Source organism: Canis lupus, chromosome 27 (assembly GCF_048164855.1).
Source record: "Canis lupus baileyi chromosome 27, mCanLup2.hap1, whole genome shotgun sequence".
Taxonomy (NCBI): domain Eukaryota; kingdom Metazoa; phylum Chordata; class Mammalia; order Carnivora; family Canidae; genus Canis; species Canis lupus.
Window position 1 is genome coordinate 16,802,276 of NC_132864.1, and position 24,267 is coordinate 16,826,542.

General features: G+C 45.6%; 1 protein-coding gene across 7 annotated transcripts in view; it reads left to right on the forward strand.

Annotated features, from left to right (window-relative positions):
- The window catches only part of RPH3A (rabphilin 3A), a 265,480-nt gene that overhangs the window by 177,470 nt on the left and 63,743 nt on the right, over positions 1-24,267 (forward strand). For all 7 annotated transcript variants that reach the window (XM_072802595.1, XM_072802592.1, XM_072802591.1 and 4 more), the window contains one exon: positions 22,484-22,572. In XM_072802595.1, coding sequence (XP_072658696.1) covers positions 22,502-22,572 — 71 coding nt within the window. In that variant the 5' untranslated portion in view covers positions 22,484-22,501. The remainder of the gene's footprint in view (positions 1-22,483; positions 22,573-24,267) is intronic.

Sequence of the window (24,267 nt, forward strand, 5' to 3'; positions counted from 1 at the left end):
CCGATTTTCCAGAGAAAGGTTTAGTCCCCTTGGGGAGACAGTGGCCAAATCACAGAGCTCCAAAGCATAGCGGGTCCACCAGGCCAATGACAGAGCACAAATCTGACAGAAAGTGACAAAATGGGGCACCTGGGTGGCTCAGCCAGTTGAACATCTGCCTTAGGCTCAAGTGGTGATCCCAAGGTCCTGGGATCGAGTCCCACATCAGGAGTCCCCTGCTCTGCGGGGAGCGTGCTTCTCACTCTGTCTCTGCCTCTTTCTCTCTCTCTCTCTCATGAATAAATAAATAAATAAATAAATAAATAAATAAATAAATAAATAAAATCTTTTTTTAAAAAGTGACAAATGACAGTCACAGAGACTGGAGAAAAGCAGATGGTTAATTCAGTGGCTTCAGGATCCTTCCCAATGGGTGCCAGCAGCTAGAGCCACCAGTACCTCCAGCACTTAGTGATTCCCACAAAATGTTTTGCCAGACATAAGTAATAATCTATTAGGAACTGGAAGAAAGAAAGCAAAAAACTACTAGGGATGTAGATGAAATGATCGAATGTCCATTTATAATATTTGCTTCATTAATTGTATTACACACATACTTAAAATCACATATTATATAAAACAATCAATCAATAAAAACTTTTTTCTGCTGCTGATATGTATTGAAAAAATAATTAAACCAGAAAAGTAAGGAAAGTTTTATGATTTTAACAAAATTTATCTACTGTAACTACCCTTCACCTTTTGGATTTGACTGGTGGTTGAGTAGTTGAGAACTTACTTGAACTATTTTGTTATGTAAAATAAATTGAGAGAGAGAATGATAGGCGCTTGACAGTGTGAAAAACAATTTGGATAGAAGAGGAATTTCTGCTTTCTGAAGAATATTTGGTTGGGAGGAACCTTACCTTCTGTTTGGTCATTTATAACATTTGCCAGGCACGGTGCTCAGTGCTGGGATATAGTAGAAAATAATTTCGATTTGGTCCTCTCTCTGGAGGAGGTAAACCTATATCAGTAATCATGCATGTGGATATTATATATATAATTAAAAACTGAGACAAGAGTTCCAAAGAGGTCTATGAGGGAGCATCACAAGGAAATCTGACCTAATCTGGGAGGGCTCCCCTGAGGCAGTGACATTTGACCAGAGAGCTGAAGGATGAATAGGCGTTCACTGAGTAAAGCAAAGAAAAAAGGACAATTATGGCAGCAAGAACAGCATGTGAAAGGCTTCAAGGATCTGAATGAAGGCCAGTTGAGCAAGGTTGAGGAGGGGGGAGCCCAGTGTGAGATGAGTTGGTGGTAACTGCAGGGCCATGGTGTGGCATCTTGTCTTTATTCTGAGAGCAGTTCTGAGAAAAATTCTGTTTTTACAAGCAGATGACCTGATCTGATCTGTTTTGTAAAAGCCTCCTTAGCTGCAGCACAGGATTTGCATCCAGAGGAGGTCTTGGAGAAATTTGATGAATACTCTACACTGACACACAGACAGCTTTGTGTATTGGCCGAGCCCCCTGTGCCCCACCCTCTTTACAGCACTGAACCACGCCCCCCTCTCTGAAGGCGGAGAGGGCAGTGCAATCCCAACCAGGGAGAGAATTTGTTTTGCGGTGAATCACAGAGTGGGGCTCCTCCCTGAAAATCTGGAGAGAGATGGGGTAGGGATAATTGTCAGTCCACCTGGGTTTAAATCCAGCTCTGCTGCTGTGTGACTTTGAGCAAGTTATTAAACCACCCTACATGTCCGTTTCCTCATTTGGAAAATGGGGATAGTGATAACATTGACCTCATTGGATTTTGGGGGGAGATTTAATGAGCCAATATATACAGTCTTTGTTTGGAACACACATGGCACATGAGATATGCTCAATAAACATTAGTTATTACCATCTTTATGGTGATGATCATGATGAGGATAATGAAATCTCGGAGCTCAACATTGTAGAAGGGGCCTCGTTAATCCTTTCTACCCTCTCCTCTGTCCACTGCCTCACCTTCTGTAGGCCTTTCCTCCAACATCATCTTCTCAGAGAGGCCTTTTCTGATTGTCTTAGTTAAAATTGCAACCTCGTGCCAGACTCCTACCTCCTCCTTGTCTGCTGCTCCATATTTCTCCTTAGCATTTAGCACCATGTGACACACTATCTTACTATATTACTTATTTCTTTGGTGCATGGTCTATCTCCCCAGCTCCAACAGAACAGGAATATTTGGCTGTTTTAGTTACCGCTGTCCACTCAGCGCACTGTATCCCACAGCATCCGGCACACAGTAGGTGCTCAGTAAGTATTTGCTGGATGACTGAACGCTGACTGTGTCCATCTGATGCTTTTTTGCTCTTGTTCAAAACCTGATCCACTACCCAGGCTATTCTAATTCACCTAATGGTTCACTGAACAGCAAGAGCAGAGGCAGAAAATAAATAAATAAAATAAAATAAAATATAAAATATATATATTTTTTTATTTATTTTAATTTTTTTTAATAAAATATAAAATAAAATAAATCCCCAAGCCCTGGAAGGGGTGGGAGAGGGATGGGGAAGGTGTTGAGGCACCAGAGGTTTTGGTGATAAAAAAGTGAAGGTCTTTTATGAAACCAGCTCAGCACCCTGATCTTTTTAACCTGATTAATCACATTAAGACTTTGTCAATATCCGCATTCCCTCGGCCCTGGCCATGGCAGCTGGTGGAAACAGACTTATTCAATATTTAAGAAGACCTGCATTGCAGGCAAAGGGTTTGGGCCGCGTGCAGGGGAACAAACAGCTAATGCTCAGGAACCGTCTCTTCAGGATTGCTTTTAAAAGGAGAGAAACAAGAGGAGGAGAAGCCCCAAAGCCCTCAGCCTCCCTAGGCCTTCCCAGATTTCTGGTGACATTGACCAGCACACCCCAGATTTATTTGCTCCCACTCAGGGTGAGAGCATTACCCGCAGAAAGGAGACAGTGAGCCAGGAAACTTCAGTTTCACGGGTCCGCTTTTTTCTAGCGTTGTGTAAAGTGGTGGTTTGCAGAGTGCAGTCCCCAGACCAGCAGCATCAGCGTCGCCCAGAACTTATTAGAAATGCAAACTCTTGGGCTCTGTCCCAGACCTCCTAAAACAGAAGCTCCTGGGGCTGGCAAGCAGGCATCAGTCTGTTTTCAGGAGTCCTCCAGGGGACTGAGGCGCCACCATGTTTAAGGTGTCCCCAGGAGGGACAGGGACCCGAAGAGGGTGTGGAGAGGGGCATGTGGTTCCAAGCTGGTGGGTCCCTGTCCTGGCTGCACATTATAATCACCAGGAGGATTTTCAAAAAGTATAATGCCAGTACCCACCACGAGTTTCCTCTTTTGGTGGTTTGGTCGGGATCCTGGAATTAACATTTTTGTTCGTTTTTAATTTGTATATAGTTTTATGTCATATTTTATTTTAATTCCCATATGCAGGAATTAGCATTTTCCACTGCCCCCCAATCCCTGATTCTAGGGTGCAGCCAGGGATTTTCTAAGGCAGCCCGCCTGTTTACCACCATTGTGCCTTTGACAAGTCCCCTTACCCGTACTAGTCTGGCACCCGTAAAGTGGGGCCATATCTTCCCACCTTATGTGACTTGCAAAGCAGTTATGAAGCTTGAGGGGGATGCTCTCATGTGTGTGAAATCTTTGTAGGGGTCAAAGTGCTGTGCAAATGGCAGAGCTGACGAGGGTCTCCCAGGATGTGTCAGAGTGCCTTTCGCAGTTCTTACCCACTTCCATCTGGCTAATCCAGCATCCTTGCTCATCATCCTGGGGAGCTGGGCCCCAGGAAGCTCACCACCTGGGTATTTTAAAGAGCACCAAAGCTCATCAGTTTGAAGATGAACATCTGGGAGTTGACATGAGGCGCTGAAGGTGGAAGAAACCAGAAGAGAAGAGTATTAAGTTCAGACCTTACAGGCTGTGCCTGGCAACCAGGACTTCATGCTAGAGTTGACTTTTTTTTTCTTTTTCTGAAATGAGAGCTACCAGTTACCAAGCATTTAGTATGGGCCAGCACCGTGCTGGGGACTTGGCATGCCTCATTTCATCAATCAGCTCTGAGAAGAAGGAACATTTGTAATCCCCATTTTCCAGATACGGGAAATGAGGTACAGAGAGGCCAGGGAACATGCCCAGGGTTCCAGGCTAGCAAGGGACTGAGCCAGGACGGTGCCAGTGAAGTGTCTGGGTTTAGCCACTCCCTGTCTTATGGGTCCCTTAGCCGAACACAGGTTGGTTTCTTAGGAAGGGTAATGATTGAGGAGAGGTTCTGAGGATGTCTCCAGAAGCACCAGGTGAAGTGGCTGTTGGAGGGGCTGAGTGTCACCTCCACCTCATGCCTCTAGATTCAGACCCTGGCTTCAGTTTTCCCAGGATCAGTTGGCTTTCCAGGAGCTTGGTCTTCTGCTCAGGACTTCTGTGTCCCTAGGTCCCATGAAGGCTTGTTAGGGGACACTTTTGTTTCCTTTCTTGATTTTCATACGAAAGTCTGTTCACTCAAACCAGACCAAAAACAGATAGCTGCAAGGCCTCCACTCATCTTTCAGATAGAAAGGACCTTCATGCATCCCTTTCTTTCCTCAAGTTTCTTTTCTCAAAAAGAGCTAAAAATCAGGGCCAACGGGACACACTCTTCACTTGTCCTCCACTTTGAAAGACGAGGATCTTCGTACTCCCTCAAATCAGCCCTCATCAGTGACCCGGTTTATTGTAGAAACTGAGCTGGCAGCCTGGTTGGAGAGGAACCCACTGGCAACTGCCCCCAGCTCGCTTGCAAACTTTTTGCCTCAGAGTGTGTGCCGTGGACACTAGAGGTTGCAAAGACACTTAGAAACCCATTTGCTCCCAGCCCTCGTTCATTATCCGATCAGACTCCAGAAAAGCTAGACAGTGCTAGACAGAATGTGCTAGACAATTCCTGTAAGTTTTCCATCCCTGGCGAATCCCCAAACCAATGTGTTCACCACTGGCTGGTTTCCATTCTACCAGTTCACCTCGTTCTGCTCCAGAAAGGTGAATGGTTGGATGAACGGGGTTTGAAATGCACCTTGGGCGTCTCGTGGGAGAAGTTGGCCAGGAGACAAGCCATAATGACAGTACTTTGTAGGTCCTTGGCACTTTTCCTCCCAAATTGGCTCTTTACATCAATTATCTCGTTATCTACCCCTTGCCTCAACCACATTCTAAAAAAATAAAACAGAAAACAGATCAAACTACTAAGTGTTTGCCCCACTTGATAGTCCCTATCATAGAAGGAAAAGTGGAAATGTAGAAGCACTTGCTGATTAGTCTAGTATATTATATATATAAACATCCACATATTCAGAAGATATATGACATATTGTTACACATTATGCATATAATGTACTAATGTATACACACACACACACACACACACATACATATTCATATGAGAGAGAGAGAAAGTGGATTCACATTATTTGGAGTAGTTACATTCTACAAAGTCACCATGATCACTGAATTAGCAAATACTGAATCATTGCTCCTGAGGGAAATAGGGGGTTAGGTCCCCGTAAGCCTCTCATCACACTTCACCAACCGATCCACGCATATCCTTTATTTTATGTGTTTCTGTTTAAAGACATCTTACTCAAACGCGTCTTTGTTCAGGCTACTGTAACAAACTACCTTAAACTGGATGGGTTATAAAGAACAGAAATTTATTTTTCACCACTCTGGAGGCTGGAAGCCTGAAGTCAGGGTGCCAGCAGTGTTGGGTTCTGGTGAGGATCCTCTTCTGGCCTGTGCACTGCTGACTTCTTGTTGTGTGTTTACATGGCAGGGGGCTGAGAGGTAAGAAAGCACTCTCATGACTCTTAGATGGACACCAATCCCATCACAAGGGTCCCAGTCTCATGAATGCAGTTAGCTCTCATCACCTTGCACAGGCCACACCTGCTAATACCATTACATTATGGGGGTAGTTCTCAACACTTGGGTCTTGAGAGGAGGACACAAACATCCACTCCATACCAGTATATAGTATTGTTGATACATTAGCATTGAACTCAGGGCCAACAGGACTGTAATTCATGGCACATGAACTTATCTTACAAGCATGTTTTCTCTATAAGGCACATCGCAGCCTTCTTGCACTCAGGAACACCAGACAGCACCCCAGCTCTGTGCTATAGGGGACATATTAAACAGTGAAATCACCAGTGAAGATGCAAACAACGTGGCACTAAACAAGACCTTGAAAAATAGACTTGTGTACAGTATGAGAGCTGAAGGCAGAGTCACCAGTTAGACTTTAGCTGGTTGGGCTTTTGCATGTTGGGCAACTCAGTTTTTTTCTGGCTTCTGTGTGTGTGTGTGTGTGTGTGTGTGTGTGTGTGTGTGTGTAAATGACCATGAAAGTGCTACAAATATTGCTTTGGGGGTTACAAATAAATTTTAGTGAGTAGGCAAATTCACAAGTACAGAATCTGCAAGTCACAGGAATCGATTCTGAGTGTGTGTGTGTATGTGTGTATCAATCAGAATTACATTAATTGTAAACCTCACTCAATTGTAAAATTGTAAATTGTATCAATCAGGATTTCATCAATTGTAAACCTCACTGTGCGAGGTGATGAGAGCTAACTGCATTCATGAGACTGGGCCCCTCGTAATGGGATTGGTGCCCATCTAAGAGTCATGAGAGTGTTTTCTCACCTCACAACTAGCCTCACTCAGGCTAGTTCAAGTGATACAAGGGACATTGATTGGCTAATGTAATAGAAGAGTCCACAACACAGCTGAGGCTTTACTGGATCCAGTAGCTCAAAAATAGCATTTGGATTGAGTTCCAATCATCTAGCTCTGCTTTCTTCTGGGTTGACCTCTCCCTCAGGTGGGCTTTCTCCACCTGGGAGAACCCCAGAATGTACTTAGAACCCAGAAACTCATGGCTTAGCTTCCCACAGTTCACAGAAATCATTCTCCACAAGACTGACAGTTCCACGAGGGTGGGGCGCGAGGGAGGTGGGATGAGGAGCAGACATGTGTTCCTCCTCTTCCTGATTCCAACACTCCAATTTTCTTTTAGGGAGCCAACCTTTCCATATCTTAGTCCATGGCATTCTAATGAGGACCTCAACTCTGCTTGTGTCATATTTATTGATTTCCCATTGACCAAAGAAAGCTAAGTCCAGACTGAGTGTTGAAGGAACTACGTAAGGTGGAAGGCATGATCGTTGAGGGCCATCAATTTAACCATTTCCCTTGCTGCCCCAGGACAAACTGGACCATGGCCTGTGTTCCACATTTTTGCTGTTGGCTTCATACACTTTTGAGAGCTCATGTAAGTCCCTGGAAATCTGGATGTTGAGAGGGTCTGTGTGTCCATGTCAGACCCTAATGCAATAAAATGCTTCACCTACTAGAGTGAGTAGCTTTGAAAAGAAGAGAAACTAGATCAGCTTCAAATGTAGTTTTTTAAAAGATTTTATTTATTTGAGAGGGAGAGAGAGAGAGAGAGAGAGAGAACGAGCAGGCGGAGGGGTGGAGGGAGAGGGAGAAGCCGGCTCCCCGCTGAGCAAGGAGCCCAACATGGGGCTCAATCCCCAGACCCTGAGATCACGAGATACGATCTGACCCATGACTTAACCAACTGAGCCACCCAGGCGCCCCAGATATAGTTTTAATGTAATGTCTCTTCAGAAGATCTTCAAGTCAAAGGATGGACAGTGACTTGTCTGATGTATCTGAAGGTATTGTGTGTATGTGCACATGCACGTGTGTGGTGCATATAAAAATGGACTCTGACATCTGAGGTTTGGATACTCACTCTGCCATCTCTTTAGCTGGAGACTTTGGGTCAATACCTAACCTCTCCTTGCCTCAGTTTCCTAGTACAAAATGGAGCTAAAGACTGAGATGAGGATTAAGTTAGATATGGCTGTGCTGGAACAGAATGAATACTCTCTGTTGATTTGGGGGCTCAATGAAGGGGAATGGCAGGAGGAAGAGGATGGTAGATGAGTGAAGTTGAACTGTGCCTGACTCCCAGCCCTGTTACTTATTAGCTCTGATTCAATCTTGGGGAAAGCTAGTTAACCCCTACAAACCTTAATTTTTCTGTTTGTGAGAGGGACTCAGTGGTGTCTCTTTGCAAGCATTATGTGAGCCCATGTGTGTAAAGCACATAGTGCAGCCTCTGGCACCTGATAGACAATAATGCCATTACAGGTGTCACTACCAGCCTTTATACCCCAGAGATGTGACCAGGGTGACTTGTTCCTCTTTATTTCATGCCAACCATGTGCCAGGCACTGGTCCAATCTCTTTAAAAAGTATTAACTCATTTAATCCTTTGATGTCCTGAGGGAAATACTGTTCTCACTGTTACTGTCATCTCTGGCTTTCGTATGAGGGAAGTGAGGCACAGAGAGGTTAAGTGACTGTCCTCACACACAGATAGGAAGACACAGAGCTAGGTTTTGAGCACTGGCAGCTTGGCCCCTCTCAACCTCTGCACTCCTCTGCCTCCAGGGATGAGGGCCTAGTGCCCACCTGCCCAGGCAACTATGAAGACCAAGGGCTTTGTAAATCACAGAGGGCTCCATCCATACTTGATATTCTGATGGCTGCTTCTATGGGGACACAGGGAGAGAGACAGGAACTTTCTGGTTCATTCAGGTTCTTCAGCCAACACCAACCAAAATTCCTTTTTCTGTTACTTTCTCCCACCTGGAGCGCCAGGAGGCCCTGGGCAGGATAGAGGATGGAGGGAGGCAAGTCTTCAAGATCTATTATTCATGGCAACGAAGAGAAGCTTTTTGTTCTTTTTGAAGTGGTCTCAGATTTCTTAGCATCCACACCCCAGGGAAGGGGCCATGGCCACACTGTGTATGCAAGGCAAGAGGTATCCTCCTGGCTGGAGATTCTAACCCATTATTTTTTGGGTGGAGGGGGTTCTGGAAGAACACCTAGGTAACACCTGTGCCAGCACTGGGAGCAGTTGTCTTTACCATTCTGTTTTCCACTCCCACTCTCACCAGCCCTAGGAAGTAGGGGCTGTCACAGCACCCATTTTACAAATGAGGAGATTGAGCCTCTAAGAAAACTATTAAAGTTTGCCAGACTCACCCAGCTTGGGTTTAGCATTGGAGTGGGGGGGCGGGGGGGAGGGTTGGACCCAGGTCCATGTGACTCCAAAGCCTGAGCTCTCAAAGGAAAATTCTGTCATTAAATTTGTACCATGGTGAAATGAGGGTGACGTGTATATGCGTGTGTGTGTGTGTTATGCCAAGGCAAGAAAATAAGTAGAGCCTTTCCTGGGCCCTAATTGCCTCTGCTTCACAAGGATGAAGTGAAAGTATGCATTTTCCTGGGGCAGGGAGCACCCAAGGTCAGAGTACTTAATCTTTCTGTCTTAAGACACTGGCCCTGCCTGCTTGATAAGAGAGTCAGGCCAAGTCAGGGAGTCAATGCAAGGAGTTTTGCCCACATATGACTGGACTGGGAGGATTCCGTGAGCTTGAGCTGCTGCTTTCCAAATGCAGAAAGGGGAGGCCATTTCAGAAAAGCACATCACCCTCTTTACAGCAGCCACAACAAGTAGTTTTGCTGTCTGTGTTGGATTACTTCCAGCAATGGGAGCTCCTCACCCCTCAAAGTAGCACACCCTCCTTTTGATACTTCTGAGGATGAGAAAGCCATTCTTTACCTAAGCCAGTCTCCCTCACTGTACCTCACTCCTGTTGGTGGCAGGTCTGTCCAGGTGGCTGTGTTATAAGAGTGATGGTCCAGAGTAGTGGTTAAGAGTGTTGGCATTTGAAGGGAGACACACTGGGGTCTCTAAGCTGGCTGGCTCCACCATTCCTGGCTGGTGACCTTGGGTAAATTAGCATACCACTATGAGCCTCAGGAATAGGAGTAATGTCAGAGCCTGCCTCAATTTTTTTTTGTAAATTGCCCATGAAGGCTGATGCTCTTAATTTCTGTGCCATCCCATCTTTGCTAAGGACAGAGCCTCAAGGCAGGAGAGTGAACTGGTCATAAGCACAGGCTCTGGAGCCACACTGCTGGGATTCTAAATGTGTCCCTATCATTTATTAGCTGTGTGACCTGAGAGAAGTTACCTGACTTCTCTGTACTCTGGATGCCTCATCTATAAAGAGGAGTAATTATCGTTCATCAGGTCATTGTGAAGATTAGGTGAGCTAAGTACCTCGAACAGTGCCTGGCATGTGGCAGGCACCCAGAAACTGGTTGCACGCCCAGAGGAATAAATGAGGAGAGTTTAACGAAGAGACATTTATAGTCAATCTAGCAGGTCTTGGATGCTCAATGGCCCAGCACCCAACAGAGGGAGCCATCACCATCTCTAGGCCTGGAGGGGCAGGAAGGGAACACCTATGGACTCAGAAGCGAAAGAGTTGTATGGAGGGGTTCTCCTGATAGGTACTGTGACCCCCAACAGCCATGGTGGCCAGAATGAGGGGTCCAGGGGGATTAAATGTCCCAGCCTCTCTCTTCCCTTCCTCCAGTCATCTGCTGGTGCCTCCCATTAGAAAAATCCAAGAGCCAGAGGGCAGGAGAGCCACCAATACCACACAGGACATTCTCCCAGTGCACAGAGCCGGGTGGAGGGTGAATAGAAAATATCCAGCAAAGCTATTTTTATTATTGGGTTAGACCGTACAGTGCTGCCACTATGCAACCATATTTGCCATTTGAAAACAGCAAATTAATATTATGCTTAGCCAAATATTATATTATTTGCATCAATAGTCAATAGAGCAGGGTGGTTAGAAGGCTCAATTATAGAGGACCCAGGTCTGTGTCCTTGATATTCCACTTGCTACCAGTGTGACCTTGACACACTGGGGCCTCCATTTCCTCATCTGTAAGATGGAAATGCTATGTCTCTCGTCCATGAGTTGTGAAAATGCTCTTCAGCTGTGAGGATGAGGCCTGCTGTCATTTTTTTAAGGGATAAATGCCCTTCTCTCCTCTATTTTGTCCTGGAGGTAGAGGAGGGGTCAGGATGGCACAGGTCTCCGTGGCATGATGAGATTTAGGGCTGCAGATAAGTCCGTTCCAGCTGGGTTTTAATCAGAATGAGTTTCATTGCATCTTGGGCCTGAGTGGCAGCCAGGGGCCATTAAGCTAAATGACTTGTTTTAATACACAGACCTGGCTCATCACATTTTCCTGTTTGGGGTCCCGTGTGTCTGGGCATGCATGCGCAAACACAAAAATCAGTCCTGAGCTTTTCCTCTTTTCCTTGCACACCACAGCCTAGCTGGAGCAGAGATAAGCTTGGTTAACAACACAACAAAGGCAAGTTTCTGCTTTATCAAGGAATCTGGTAATTGGCTGGACTGTGCAGGGAGCCCTGGAGAGCATTCTGTAAGTGTCTGCATTTTACAGTTCAGTATTTGGATTTGTAGACCCAGGGCATGGAGATATTCATAACCCAGGGGAGGAAGGAAAGGCTTGGGGGGCCGCAGTCCAGCAAGAGACATCTCCCAGGAAGATCAATTCTGGATGCTCTCCCCTGCCTTCCGTGTGTGGATGTGCATCCTGCTGTGACTCCCTGGCTGTGTATCCTTGGGCAAAGGACTTGACTTCTCTGGGCTTCAGTTTCCTGATCTGTAAAACTGGGTAGTAAAAGATAGTGTTTTCTGGATTGTTCTGAGGCTCAGATGAGATCTGCACATGAAATACTTAGCGTAGTCCTGGCCTGTAGGGCACACAGACAGGGTGGGTTAGGTTGTTGCTGCAGTAACAAATAAGCGCCAAAGTTTCAGTGGCTGGAGCAACAGAGATTTATTTCTCACTCGGATGTGGTGGGTTAGTAGGGGGTATCTTCTCTGCATTTGTCCTCCCACAGAAACATCGGCTGAGGGTGACTCCATCCTCATACATCCTTGATTGTCAAGATAGAGAAAGGGGAATGTGGTGAAGAATGCAATGGTTTCGTTTCCACCTGGGAATGGTTACTGGCCAAAGCAGGTCATGTGGCCACTCCCAGCTTCCCAGGGAGAGGCAAGGGTAATCCGGTCACAGGGTTAGTCAACAGCACTAGCAACAACCATTGGACTCAACAAACAACCCTTGCTTAGTACAGTTAAACTGTTATCATCATATGATAATATCACACACTGTTATTTCCATTAGTCATCATCGTCATGCTTCATGTACTTACTCTGGCTTCAAAAAGGCTGGGACATTTCCTTCTAGTGCTAGAGCTGGCTCCTGTCTCTTTAGGAAAATGTGGCTGAGGTCATTATTAATAATACTAATAATGTAAATTCATGATAGCTCCTACTTGACGAGTGGGTGTTTTGTGCCAGACTTGAACTGGGGGCTTCCCATACACCATCTCATTTAATCCTCACAATAATTATAATTTGAGATTTAATTCTACAGACAAGGAAACTGAGGGTCAGGGAGGCAAATACGCTGGTCAGGCTGGTAAGTGGCTGGATGGGCTTGGTCCCCACACCCATACCCTAGGTCACCCTGCTGAACTGTCTGGAAGAGGATGTGGTCTTAGCCTCTGGATCCCTAAACACAAGCAGGGCTGTCTGGGTGGAGACTGCTTTAGGTAATGGGGTTAATCACGGACTGCTCTCTCTCTTAAGTCCCATTTCCCCCTCCTCCCTGGCCCTCCAATCACCCCAGGCTCCATTCCCAGGAATTTCTCCATTCCTGAAATATACTGTGTCCACTGAAGCCTCTGTCTTTGCTCACTCCCATCCCCATCCTTTCCTTCACTTTTGTCCTACTGCTCCTGCTCATCCTCTAAGGCCTGGCCCAAATGTCCCCTGTGCTAGGAAGACCCTTGCCACCCTGACCCCCAGGCAGAACCAATACCAGAATCTTCCTCTTCCCATGGCATTTACTACATTAACAAATCTGAGCATTTTCTAGACACACACAGACACAGCTTTTTCAGAGGAGGGAAGAGATTAGTCTTTGTTTTTAATTAATGCCAGCTCTCTCATCCTGACTTTTAATACTGCCACCTCATTTGTCTTATTAAGTACTTAGTTTTGCTTTTAATTAGTGCTGTTTATTGTCACTGAATTTTAATTGTCAGTGCAGGGTCTCAGCAGGCCTTGGTGAGGAAGCTTTGCAAATGTTTCCCGTCCTCCTGCAAAGCCTGAGCTTGGGTGGCAGTGCCTCTGATGCGGGGTGGTGGTGGTGGGGGGGGTTCCAGGGGGTTGTTGAAAGCTGGTATATTTCACCCCAGGCCTCAGCCAATTCGGGCTGCCTTTGAGATCCCTGGTTGCTCTAATGTAGCTGGTCTATTAAGACATGTAGAGCTCAGGAGGATTGCAACGACAAAAATTCAATTCAAATGGACTTGAGGAAGAAAAACAGGAGGAACATTTTGGCTCATGGTTGCCAAAAAGTCCATGATAGATTCAGGCATGGCTGGATCCAGCATTCTAGTGCATCATCAGGATTCAGTCTCTTTCCATCTCTCAGCTCCACTTTTATTCTTTGGCAGGCCTTTCTCATGTGGTGGCAAAAGTGATTAATAACTCCAGGATTCTGTTCTACCAGCTAAGCAATCCCAGTGAAAAGAGAATTCTTTCTTTCTTTCTTTCTTTCTTTCTTTCTTTCTTTCTTTCTTTCTTTCTTTCTTTCTTTCTTTCTTTCTTTCTTTCTTTTCTTTCTTTCTTTCTTCTTTCTTTCTTTCTTCTTTCTTTCTTTCTTTCTTTCTTTCTTTCTTTCTTTCTTTCTTCCTTCCTTCCTTCCTTCCTTCCTTCCTTCCTTCCTTCCTTCCTTCTTTCTCTCTCTCTTTCTTTCTTCTCTCTTTTTTTCCTAAGATTTTATTTATTCATTCATGAGAGACACAAAGAGAGAGGCAGAGACAAAGGCAGAGGGAGAAGCAGGCTCCCTGCAGGGGGAGCCTGATGTAGGACTTGATCCCAGGACCCCAGGATCATGACCTGAGCTGAAGGCAGACACTCAACCACAGAGCCACCCAGATGCCCCAAGAATCCTTCTTTCCATAGAGTTCCAGCAAAAGTTTTAGGACAGGCCTTCATCTGTCCAGATTGGATCATGTGGCTATCCCCAGACTAATTGCTATATAGCTCATGGGCTATAATGCACTGATTGGCTGGACAAGGAAAGTTGGTCCACTTATAGGGACCAGAATGAATGAGCTCCTTCTAAGCTGTACAGATTGATGCTGAAAGAGGGAAAGTTTTCCGAGGGAAAATTGGGATGCTGTTCCCCACCTAGAAAGAGAGATAAATGCCAACAGGCAAAACCAAGAAATCTCTACCTCACATAATCCACTGAAATGTGTCACTCAAGCCTAAACAAACACTGGAATTTAGACCTTTGTTCTCCTCCACAGCTGCACCCTCAAATAATATTAGCAATGACCTCCTTGCCTAATACTTGAAAAGGAGTTTAAATTACAAGGTCCCTGCACATGTGTTAACTCATTGGCGCATCCTAACAACTCTGCAAGGTAAATATAACAGAGATGGACATTTTTATGCCCTCATTTTACAGATGCAAATACTGAGGCCCAGAATAACTTGCCAGAGTCCCACAGAAAAATAAAATGATCAGGGGAACTAGGGTAGCATCCCAGAATCCAGGGCCAGCTGTTGTTCTATCACAATGGGCTGCTCTATCGGTCAGCTTTTGCTGCATAACAAAGCACTCCACAGATTAGGGCCTCAGAACAACAACCACTAATTTATTTCACGAGTGTTTAGGTCAGTGATTGGGTTGAGTTCAGCTGGGTGGTTCTTTGGTCTAGGTTGATCTTATGTGGGTTTGTTCACATCTGTGGCCAGCTTGTATGTTGGCTGAAAGTGAGTGGTTTATGATGGGGCAAATGCAACAGTTAGGATGACTGTGACCCTTACAGTGTGGTCTCTGCCACCTGCCAAAGTTACTTAAAGAATAGCAGGGGGTAGGCTCTGTGCCTGCCTGAAAACCCTATAAAATGAGGACTGTCCCGTGGGACTCTTTAAAGGCTCATGGCAGGGATCATTGGTTACTGCTGTGTGGCTGTGGGAGAACCATGTGGAGGTGACAGTGAGTTTGCTTTGTTTCAAGACCAGGAGCATAGAGGAGCCTTTATCTCCAGTGTCTCCCAGGCCTGTCTCTCTCCTTGTCTCAGGCACCAAGCAGTTCAGCATGGAAGGAGCCAAGGCCTTGCCATTTCAGCCTTAGCCAGGTTCTGGGAAGGCTGGAGATGTCCCAGCTGGCTCCAGAAACGAAGAGAAGCCAACAGCAGCCTGCATCCTCTCGATGAAGCTGGCTGTAGTTGGCCATATAGGGGACACTGTGGCTCTGAGACAGGAGCCTGGAATGGCAAGGCAGGTGGGCAAGTGGAGCGGCACTCAGCTCCATCGTGTGTGGTTGGCAAGGCAAGAGACTGTCATCTTTACCTTTGCTGGCCCTTGTCCTTGCCTTGGCTAGGGTGTGTTGGAACCCCAAGAACTCAGCAAATCAAAGCTGTATGTGTGGTTGAGATGGAATAGAATGTATTCAGCTCACTTCTCAAAGCTTTTCCATGGCTTCCATATCATTCAGAGTGGAAGCTCAAATGGTCCTCATGATCTGATGTGCCCCCTTTTCCTCCGCCCACTACTGCTCTGATCTCAGCTCCTACCCATCTCCCTTTTGCTCACTCTCATCCAACCACTGTCCTCCTTGCCATTTCTTTAACTTAGCAGCACATGCCTACCCCAGGGCTTTTGCACTTACTTTCTTTTCTGCTTGGAATGCTCTGCCTCAGATAATCCACGTGGCTAAGTCCATTACCCCCTTTGCTCAAATCTTTGCTCAAATATAATCTCTCAGTGAGTCCTCTCTGAATTCCTATTTAAACCCAAACTTCCCACTCAATTATCAGTCCCCCTTCTTGGTCTTTATTTTGTCTCCAAAATGCTCATCACCAGCTGATGCCTTTTACATTTGACTTACTGTTTGGTTATTATCTGTCTTTCCCACTAAAACGTAGGCTCCACAAGGACAGTGATTTTTCCTCCTTCTTGTTTGTTTGCTTTGATTTTGGATCCCCAATGCCTAGAACAGGGTTTCACACATAGTAATAGATGTTCTATAAATATTTTTTTATTCTTCCTATTTCTCAACAGAAGCTGGCAATCTGTACTTTTAATTAAATCCTGTGCTTTTAGAATATTGGCATGATTTTACTTAAAAAACAAAACAGAACAAAACACTGCATGGGCCAAACAAAAGATATTTTTCAGCTGGGACCTGGAATGTCCTGGAATGTCCCACCCACCCCCAGACTCTCCCTGTTTGAGGTCCTTGATACAAGTTGCATTTCCCACACCATCAGATAATCTGAGTGAGTTTTTCCAGATTTCTAATTGAGCAGTGATATGCTTCCTCAGGGGAAGAGGAGAGGGACAGGAAAAAGACACAGAGAGATGGAAGTGACTGGGCGCCATCCAAGCTGGTGGCTGCAGGTTCTGCTGTGAAGCATCTGGGTGAATTCCAAGACTGTGGGGCTGGGAGGCCGAGCATGGCGTCGAACTCTGCAATTCTGCGCAGGCAGTGGCAGCTCCGCTAGTTCCCTGCAATGCCCTCAGGTGCCCCGTGCCCCTTCCTGCCGGCCTGTCACAGACACCTGCTGCAGCTCTGAAGCTAAATGGGCTTTCAAGGTTGGTTTTTCAGCTCATCAGAAAGCGACAGAAGACCAGGAGGTTCTGGTGGTTGAAGTTCCTGAGCAAACAGTGCCAAGGAGAAGCAGGCAGAACAAAATGCAAAGAGGGAGAAAGGCAAGGTTCTGGAATCTGGCTTTTTCAGGCTTGGGATGGAGTGTTCATGGTAGTTTTAGATGCGACGTGGCATGTTGCCTAACACCATGCTGTGCAGGGGGGCAGATCTGGAATGGGCCTGGCTCTGCCACTTACATGCAGATTTATTGAGTGCCCACTGCACTCACCGAGCTTCGGTGAAGATTTACTGAGCATCTACTGTATACCGTACTCAGGACTGGCTACAGAGTGAAAACACAAGGCCCTCTGTTCAAATCTTATTACAAATCTAAAGATGATAACAGCAGAGCTTTAAGGTAGGTTCGGGGCCCTTCCGTGCACAGAGCCCTGGGCGACTGCCTAGGTTGTAGACACATGAAGCTGGCCCTGCATGCACTGGATGTACAGCTATTGAACAAATCTGGACCCAGCCCTGCTGTCATGGAGCTTACAGAATAGGTAGATACGCAGTAAATAAAGAAGAAAAATAATAATTGCAAATCACAACAAGTATTTTAAGGGAAATATTCAGTGAGAGTAAGCAATGGGCTAAGAGGAGGTGACTTAGCAGAGTCAGGGAAGGCTTCCTGGAGGACGTGATACGTGAGCAGAGACAGCAGAGTATGAGAAAGAATCGGCTGCATGAGAGTATGAGGAAGATGCCACCAAGGCAGAGAGAACAGCAGAGGCAAGGGCCTGGTAGCTGGAAGAGCCAGTGTGAGGGGAGTGTGGTCAGAGATACAAGGAAGGTAGCAGGCGGAGGGGCCTACCAGTTCTTTGAAGTCATGGAGGAGGCATTAGGTCTTATAATGGGCAGCCACTGGAGCACTTTATTATTTTAAAATTACATTTAAAAAAATCTAAATGTTCATTTCTTTTTAGATCGCTAACATGGTTGCAAGTCTGAAGGGGTATATTATGAAAATTCTCCTTCCCAGCTCAGCTTCATCTACTCACTTCCTCTCCCCAGAGGCAAGCAATGTTCTCTGCTTCATGCTAGTTCTCTACAGAGATACTTTGTGCATGTATCCTGTCTTCCCTTGTGCAAAAAGTGGTGTTGTTCTGGAACGTCATCCTGCCTCTTGGTCTTCATACCAGGCAGTTCATCTTAGTGATGCATCCGTATCTGTCATAAATAATCTCTTTATTCTTTCCAACTGTGTAGTACTCCCCCATCCACAGGTGCACCGCCCTCAAACCAGCACTTAGTGTCAGGCATTCAGATTACTAAATAGAAATGCTTTAAGCAGGACCTTGGGAAGCCCACTTTAACTCTCCATGATTCAGTTTCTCATCTGTAAAATGGGGATAAGAACATCTATGTCGAAGGCTGTCATGACAACTGAACAAGATAAAACTTGAGAGGCACTTAGCATGTAGCAAGCCCTTGACATGGGAACTGTCAATTATTGCTCTTGTTGCTTTTTTTTTTTTTTTTTTTTTTTTTGCTGTTGTTGCTTTTGTGATGGAAAGCAGATTGTTCCTTGGAACTTGCTCCAGGACTGGGAGGCCATCCGTGTCCAGGAAAAAGAGCGGGAGCCTCTGGCTTCTGGTGAGGCAGTGATTTTACCCTTTCTGAACTTGAAGCTGCAGGCCTGGATCTGAGCCATGACTTTGGCCTGACTGAGCTGAAATGTGTGATTTTCTCAGCATCTCCAGGGCCGGGGGCTGGGTGGGCACGTCTCTGCTTGTTTCTGAGGCTGAGAGGTGGGAATACAGTCAGGGGCTGATGGTCACCAAACACTCATCAGGATTGAACAATCTAAAACCAAGGGGGAATGTTCTGTAAGTATGAACAGAGTAGTGATTAGCACATGGGCTTTGGAGAGAGTTCAAATCCTGGCTCTGCTTTGTTGGTAGCTGTGTAATTTATTAAGCAAGTGGCTTCATCAGTCTGAGCCTCAGTTTCTTACCTGTAAAATGAGGATATTATCACTTACCATTAAAGCAAATGGTGAAGGCATGGAATTTTGCACACAGTTGACACTCAATAAATGTTACTCATCATTGTTGGATAAACTATATAGTCTAGGGGAAGTAGGAAAGAGGAGTTCCCAGTTCCCATTCTGCAAGTGCTCACAGCATGTCAGGGACCGTGGTAGGTACTTAAACTCACCAGCGTGGTGACACCAAGGTTCTGTGGGTCCTAGGACGTAATCCTGTATAAATTATCTGACACATGCATCTCTACTTTGCTCCTGGTATCAATGGTGGGTTTCCCTCTGCTGCTCCTGTGTGGGGCTGCAGGCCTCCTGTCCACTGTGGCAATGGCTTCTCTGTAGCACACAGTAGGAGGCACAGGGGGCATCTGAAAATGTCAGAGGCTTACCATTGGATTTTCTCCCCTTCTATTAACTCAAACCTGACATCTTGGCTGGACTTAATGGAGCATCATCTATGGGCAGGTAGGAGAACTTCTTAGGATCATCTCCTATCAGATAGGAAGGTGATTAAGTGGCTTGCCCAGGGTGATGAACTCAGGGATCAGAACGTCACTGTCCCAAAAGTCTCCCTTCTTCTCTCACATGAAGTCAAGTTCTCTAGAAGCAGAACCTGTGATGGGATTTCTAGGACAGGGAAGCAGTATAGGGCAGTGGGGGATGTGGCCTCAGCTCCATCCCATGGAGAGCTCTGGAGCATGCTAGCATGCGCCCCTCCTGTAAAGGACATCAGTGGTACCTGCTAGCCCTCCCCTCTTCCTGCCCCCTTCCCTACCCCTCAGTGAGGGCCTGCCTGTGGACACATGACCTCCCTTCTCTGGGCTCACTCCGCTGGTGTTCAATGCCTCAGTGACTCAGGTATTCACTCTTCTGGCCCAGGCCCAGTTGACCGGGACACCCACTGGACTGGCACCTGGGATGTGAAGTGCCTTGAGAACCCTGGACGGCCAAGCTGAAATAACCCGTACTGTCCAGGGTGGCTTCTGGCTTGGAGGGTGGAGCTAGGTGCTTTCCACAAGGCTGTCAGCCAGCGCTCTTGCTCTTTGCAGGCAGAATTTTAATAGGAAATGAACTCCTGGTGTGCACGACTGGATGCTGGAGAGGGTGGGCAGCCAGCTTCCACCTTGAGGGCAGCAGAATTTGGACATCAGAGTTCATGGGAGGGGACTGTATAACCCTTGCCCCAGCCCTCCTTGCTTCCTGGGACCACCCCCCCTCTCCGAGGGAAGCTTTATCTCTGCTGCAAAGCAGGAGGCAGGGTATCCAAATGAAAGCTCTGAGTCCAGTCCAGGGGCAGCCGAGGAAGCCCATTACCTGGGACTACCTGGGCCCGAGGCTCTCAGCGCCCATAGGAGTCCCTCCTTTCTTTCTATTTTCCAAGCAGAAACAGTGAAATGATTGTATGACTCTGGGAAGATTACATCAACCACAGGGGAGCAGATGAAATGGCTTTTCTATAAGAAATTCCCCTCCCACGTGTGCAGCCCTCAGCCCCTCAAAGCCCCTCCAACTGCACGATAGGAGGGAGAGTACTGTCCCTGTTCACCTCCCGGCTTCTCCAACTAACTATTCAGCATCCCAGAAAACAAGGCCAGGTTGTACTAAAACCTTCAGGGAAATCAGGACCCTCTGGATGCAGTGATCCACCTTCTGAAGCTTTTGGGGTTTTTGTAATTAACTAAATGTAGTCTCCCTGGTCTCTCCCCCTATACTCTTTGCAGGAGGGGCAAGGCGGAGAGCTTCGCAGAGCCAGAAGCTGGGCTCAGTTCAGCTGACTGCCTTAGTGCTGAGGGAGACTCATGCATGCATTCAACAAATATTTATGAAATGCCTTCTATGTGCCAGGTGCTGTGTGAGGTGTGGGAGATTAAGAGAGAACAGAACAGAATGCGTTCTGCTAGGAGCTCACGTTTAGAGATGAGAGACGCAGACTCTAAGCAAACAAACAAGACATATAATACATTTGGGGAGGGATGTGAGCTATGAAGAAAAGGAAATCAGAGTGACAGGGGCTGATTTACCTTATTAGGGGTGAGGGAAGGGACAGAAAGTGTACACATGGCTTTTGCAGATGTATGTGTCACCCAGATCAAGATACAGAACATTATTACCCTACAGATGCCCCCTCCTGCCTCTTCCCAGACAATACCCTCCCCAAAGTTAGCGGTGGATTTGCTCCGATTTCTACAACCTTCAAATAGCTTTGTCTGTTCTTAATTTTCATGTAAACACCATTAAATAGAGTGTCCTCTTTTGCTGCTGGCTTCTTTCATAAAGCATAATGTCTGCGAGATTTATCCCCACTGTTAGATACACCAGAAGTTTGTCTTTTATCGTGGACCAGTATTCCACTGTGTGTACAGACCACATTTATCTAGCTTCTCTCCTACTGATGGACATTTGGATGGTTTCTAGTTTTTAGCTGTTATGAATAAAAAAGTTATGAACATTTTTGTACGTGTTTTAGAACGTGGTCATTCTCCTCTTGGGTATATACCTAAGAGTAGAATTCGTGAACTGTAGGGTAGATGAATGTTTATAGCTTTAATGGGCTGCCAGTTTTCCAAAGTGGTGGTACCATCTCCCTTCCCCCAACTTCACTAAGATAGAGTTCATATATCCTATAATTCACCCTTTTAAAGCAGACAGTTTAGTGGCTTTTAAGTATCTTCATACAATTGTGCAACCATCATCACAATGAATTTTGGAACATTCCCATTCCCCCCCAAAAGAAACCCATACCCCATAGCCATCACCTCCAGCTCCCTTCCCCTCCCCCCAGCCGCTGGCAATCAAAATATGGACTTGCCTATTCTGGACATTTCTTATAAAGGAAATCATGTACTATGTGACCTTTTGTGACTGGCTTCTTTCACTTGGCATCATGTTTCAGAGGTTCCTCTGGGTGGCAGCTGTCAATGCTTCATTTCCTTTTTATGGCTATATGACTTTCCATTGCATAGATACACTGCATCTTGTTTGTCCATTCATCAGTTGGTGAATATTGAGTCGTTTTTATCTTTTGGATATTATGAATATTATGAAATGCTATGAGCATTTGCATACAAATTTTTGTGTGGACACATGCTTTCATTTCTCTTGGGTGGGTAGATAGGTGTGGAATTGCTGGGTTACCCGGTAGTTCTGTGTTTAACTGTTGAGGTGCTGTTTTTATAAGCTGTGAGTTATGTTTGTGAAGATCCTGGCTGCTGTGTGGAGCATGGACTGAAGATGGCCAAGGGTAGAAGCAGCAGGATCCGTGAAGAGGAGCAGGAGCAGATAGTAGTGGTTTGGATCAGCATCGCAGTGAGCCAGGCAGAGAGTAGTAGACAGATTCTGGGTCTTTTATGAAGATCAACCCAACATGATTTTCTGATGACTTGGGCGTTAAAAAGTATTAAAAAAAATAAGGCCAGGATTGACTCCAGGGTTTCGGATCCCAAAGTTCACCAAGCCAAGTGGACTAGGAAATAAATCCAATGACATCCCCCAGTAGGAAGACCTTGGACAGGAATTAAGAACTCTGATGACCCTTCCCTTGCTAGACACATCGCCTTGGGTTAGTAAATGAGAAGAATGTGCAGTTAAGGAAGAAGGCTCTCCATTCTGATCCCTTTCTGCCACCAGGGAAGCTGTGATGTTCAGTAGGAATTTCCATCTGGGGGCCTGAGTTTTCCCCATCTAGGAAGTAGAGAAGCTGGGTGTAGTTCCCTTTCTTCTCTGCATCCCCTAGAGTGCTTGGCATAGAGTAGGGACTTGAGAAATAAAGAGCAGCTGGGTAACTAACTGAGTGATGTCCTCTCTGGGTTCCTATTTTCCAGGAGCACTGAATTTCAGCCATGACTGACACTGTATTTAGCAACAACTCTAACCGTTGGATGTGTCCCAGTGACCGACCTCTTCAGTCAAAGTAAGTAGCTGCATCTTCCTGGGAGTGGCTTATGTGGAGTCAGAAAGTCCCTATGGTTCTAAACTTGAAGGAAGAAAAGAGTAGCCAAGAAAAAAATAGAATTTCCTTCCTGGGAGTGGGGAAAAAAACCGCCCTGGTGGGGGTATCGTCACAGAAACTTTGCTGACTTTGCTGCTCTGAAGGTTGAAATAATAAGATGAAATTCTGAGCTGCATGTCCATATTAGAGGGGTATCATGGTGTAATGGTAAGAGCACTGACCTGCTGGTTAGAATCAGGCTTGGCTCTGCTTCTAGATCTGAGCTCATTTACTGTGTGATCACAGGTGAGTCTTTGCCCCTCTCTGGGCCTCAGTTTTCTTATCAATCAAATAAGGAAAGTTGGACTAGGTCACAGGGTACAAACTGGCAGGCCATCAGCTGACTCTGACTTGCAGAAGTGTTTTCTTACTATTTGTTTTCGGCCTGCTTATTTAACAATTGGGCAGTGTGACATAAACGTAACTTCACATTACAGAATAATCCAGTGATTATCATACCCGAATCAGTGACACATTGGATCTGTACCATTCTAGCTCATGAGAGCTGATACCTTTTCAGGCATTTTGCAGGCCGGTTATTAAACACAGCCATTCTGAAAAATTGAGTTTGTAATTCTGCCATTAAATTATATTAAACATAAAGGATATAAGTACTCAAAATTAATCGCTTAATTATTTTACAACGTTTTGGTGTTCTCCGTGTTATGTATATTATACTGTGTATATAATGATACACTGCTGCTTCCTACTTTTACATTCAGTGGGGCTTTTTCCCATTGATAAATCATCAATTGTTAAAAGTTTACCAGACGCCATTGCCTGTAGTGCTGGCAATCTAAGTCTGCTGTTTATCATTCCTGTAGATTTTCACTCAAAATGGCTTGTTTCTTCGAACGCTTGATGATTTTATTGCGAACTCCATCTGTGAGAATCCTGGGAATCTATGTCAGGGATATTTTTCTTCAGAGGGATTGGCACTCTTGCTCCTGCCAGGAGTCAGGAGTGCCACTCACCCAGAGTGACATTAGCTCCTTCAGAGGGTCCTGGCTCAATGTTGGGGTCTCAGATTGAGCTTCAGATCAGACTCTGGAACACAGTGCTGGTATTTGCCTTGGACTTACTGCTCACAGTTCACTGTCCAGGATTCTGTTTGCTGGGTCTTCTTTTTCCTTTTCAAAAAATTGCCTTACAAAGGCATAAATATGTACCTTGAACAGTACAACTTTAAGTACAATTTGATAATTGTAAAAACACATGTGTATACCCATGAAGCTGTCTCAGCAGTCAAGATGAAGAACAAATCCACCCATCCCAAAAGCTCCCTCGTGCCTCTTCCTCCACCTCCTCCCCCGCCCATATCTAGGTAATTGCTGGTCTTTTGGTAACTATACATTAGTTTGCACTTTCCAGAATTTCATACAAATGGAATCTTATAGTGCAAGCTCTTTTTGGGGGAAGAGATGTCTCTTTTCTTTTTCTCAGCATAGTTTATTTCATGATCCATCCTTACTGTTCCAAAACATCCATACTGTTTTGCATAGCAATTGTTAATTTCTTTGTATTGCTGAATTCTCTTTCATTGCATGGATATACTACAGTCCGTTTATCTGTTTGTCTACTGATGGACTCTGGGCTGTTTCCAGTTTGGGGCCAGTA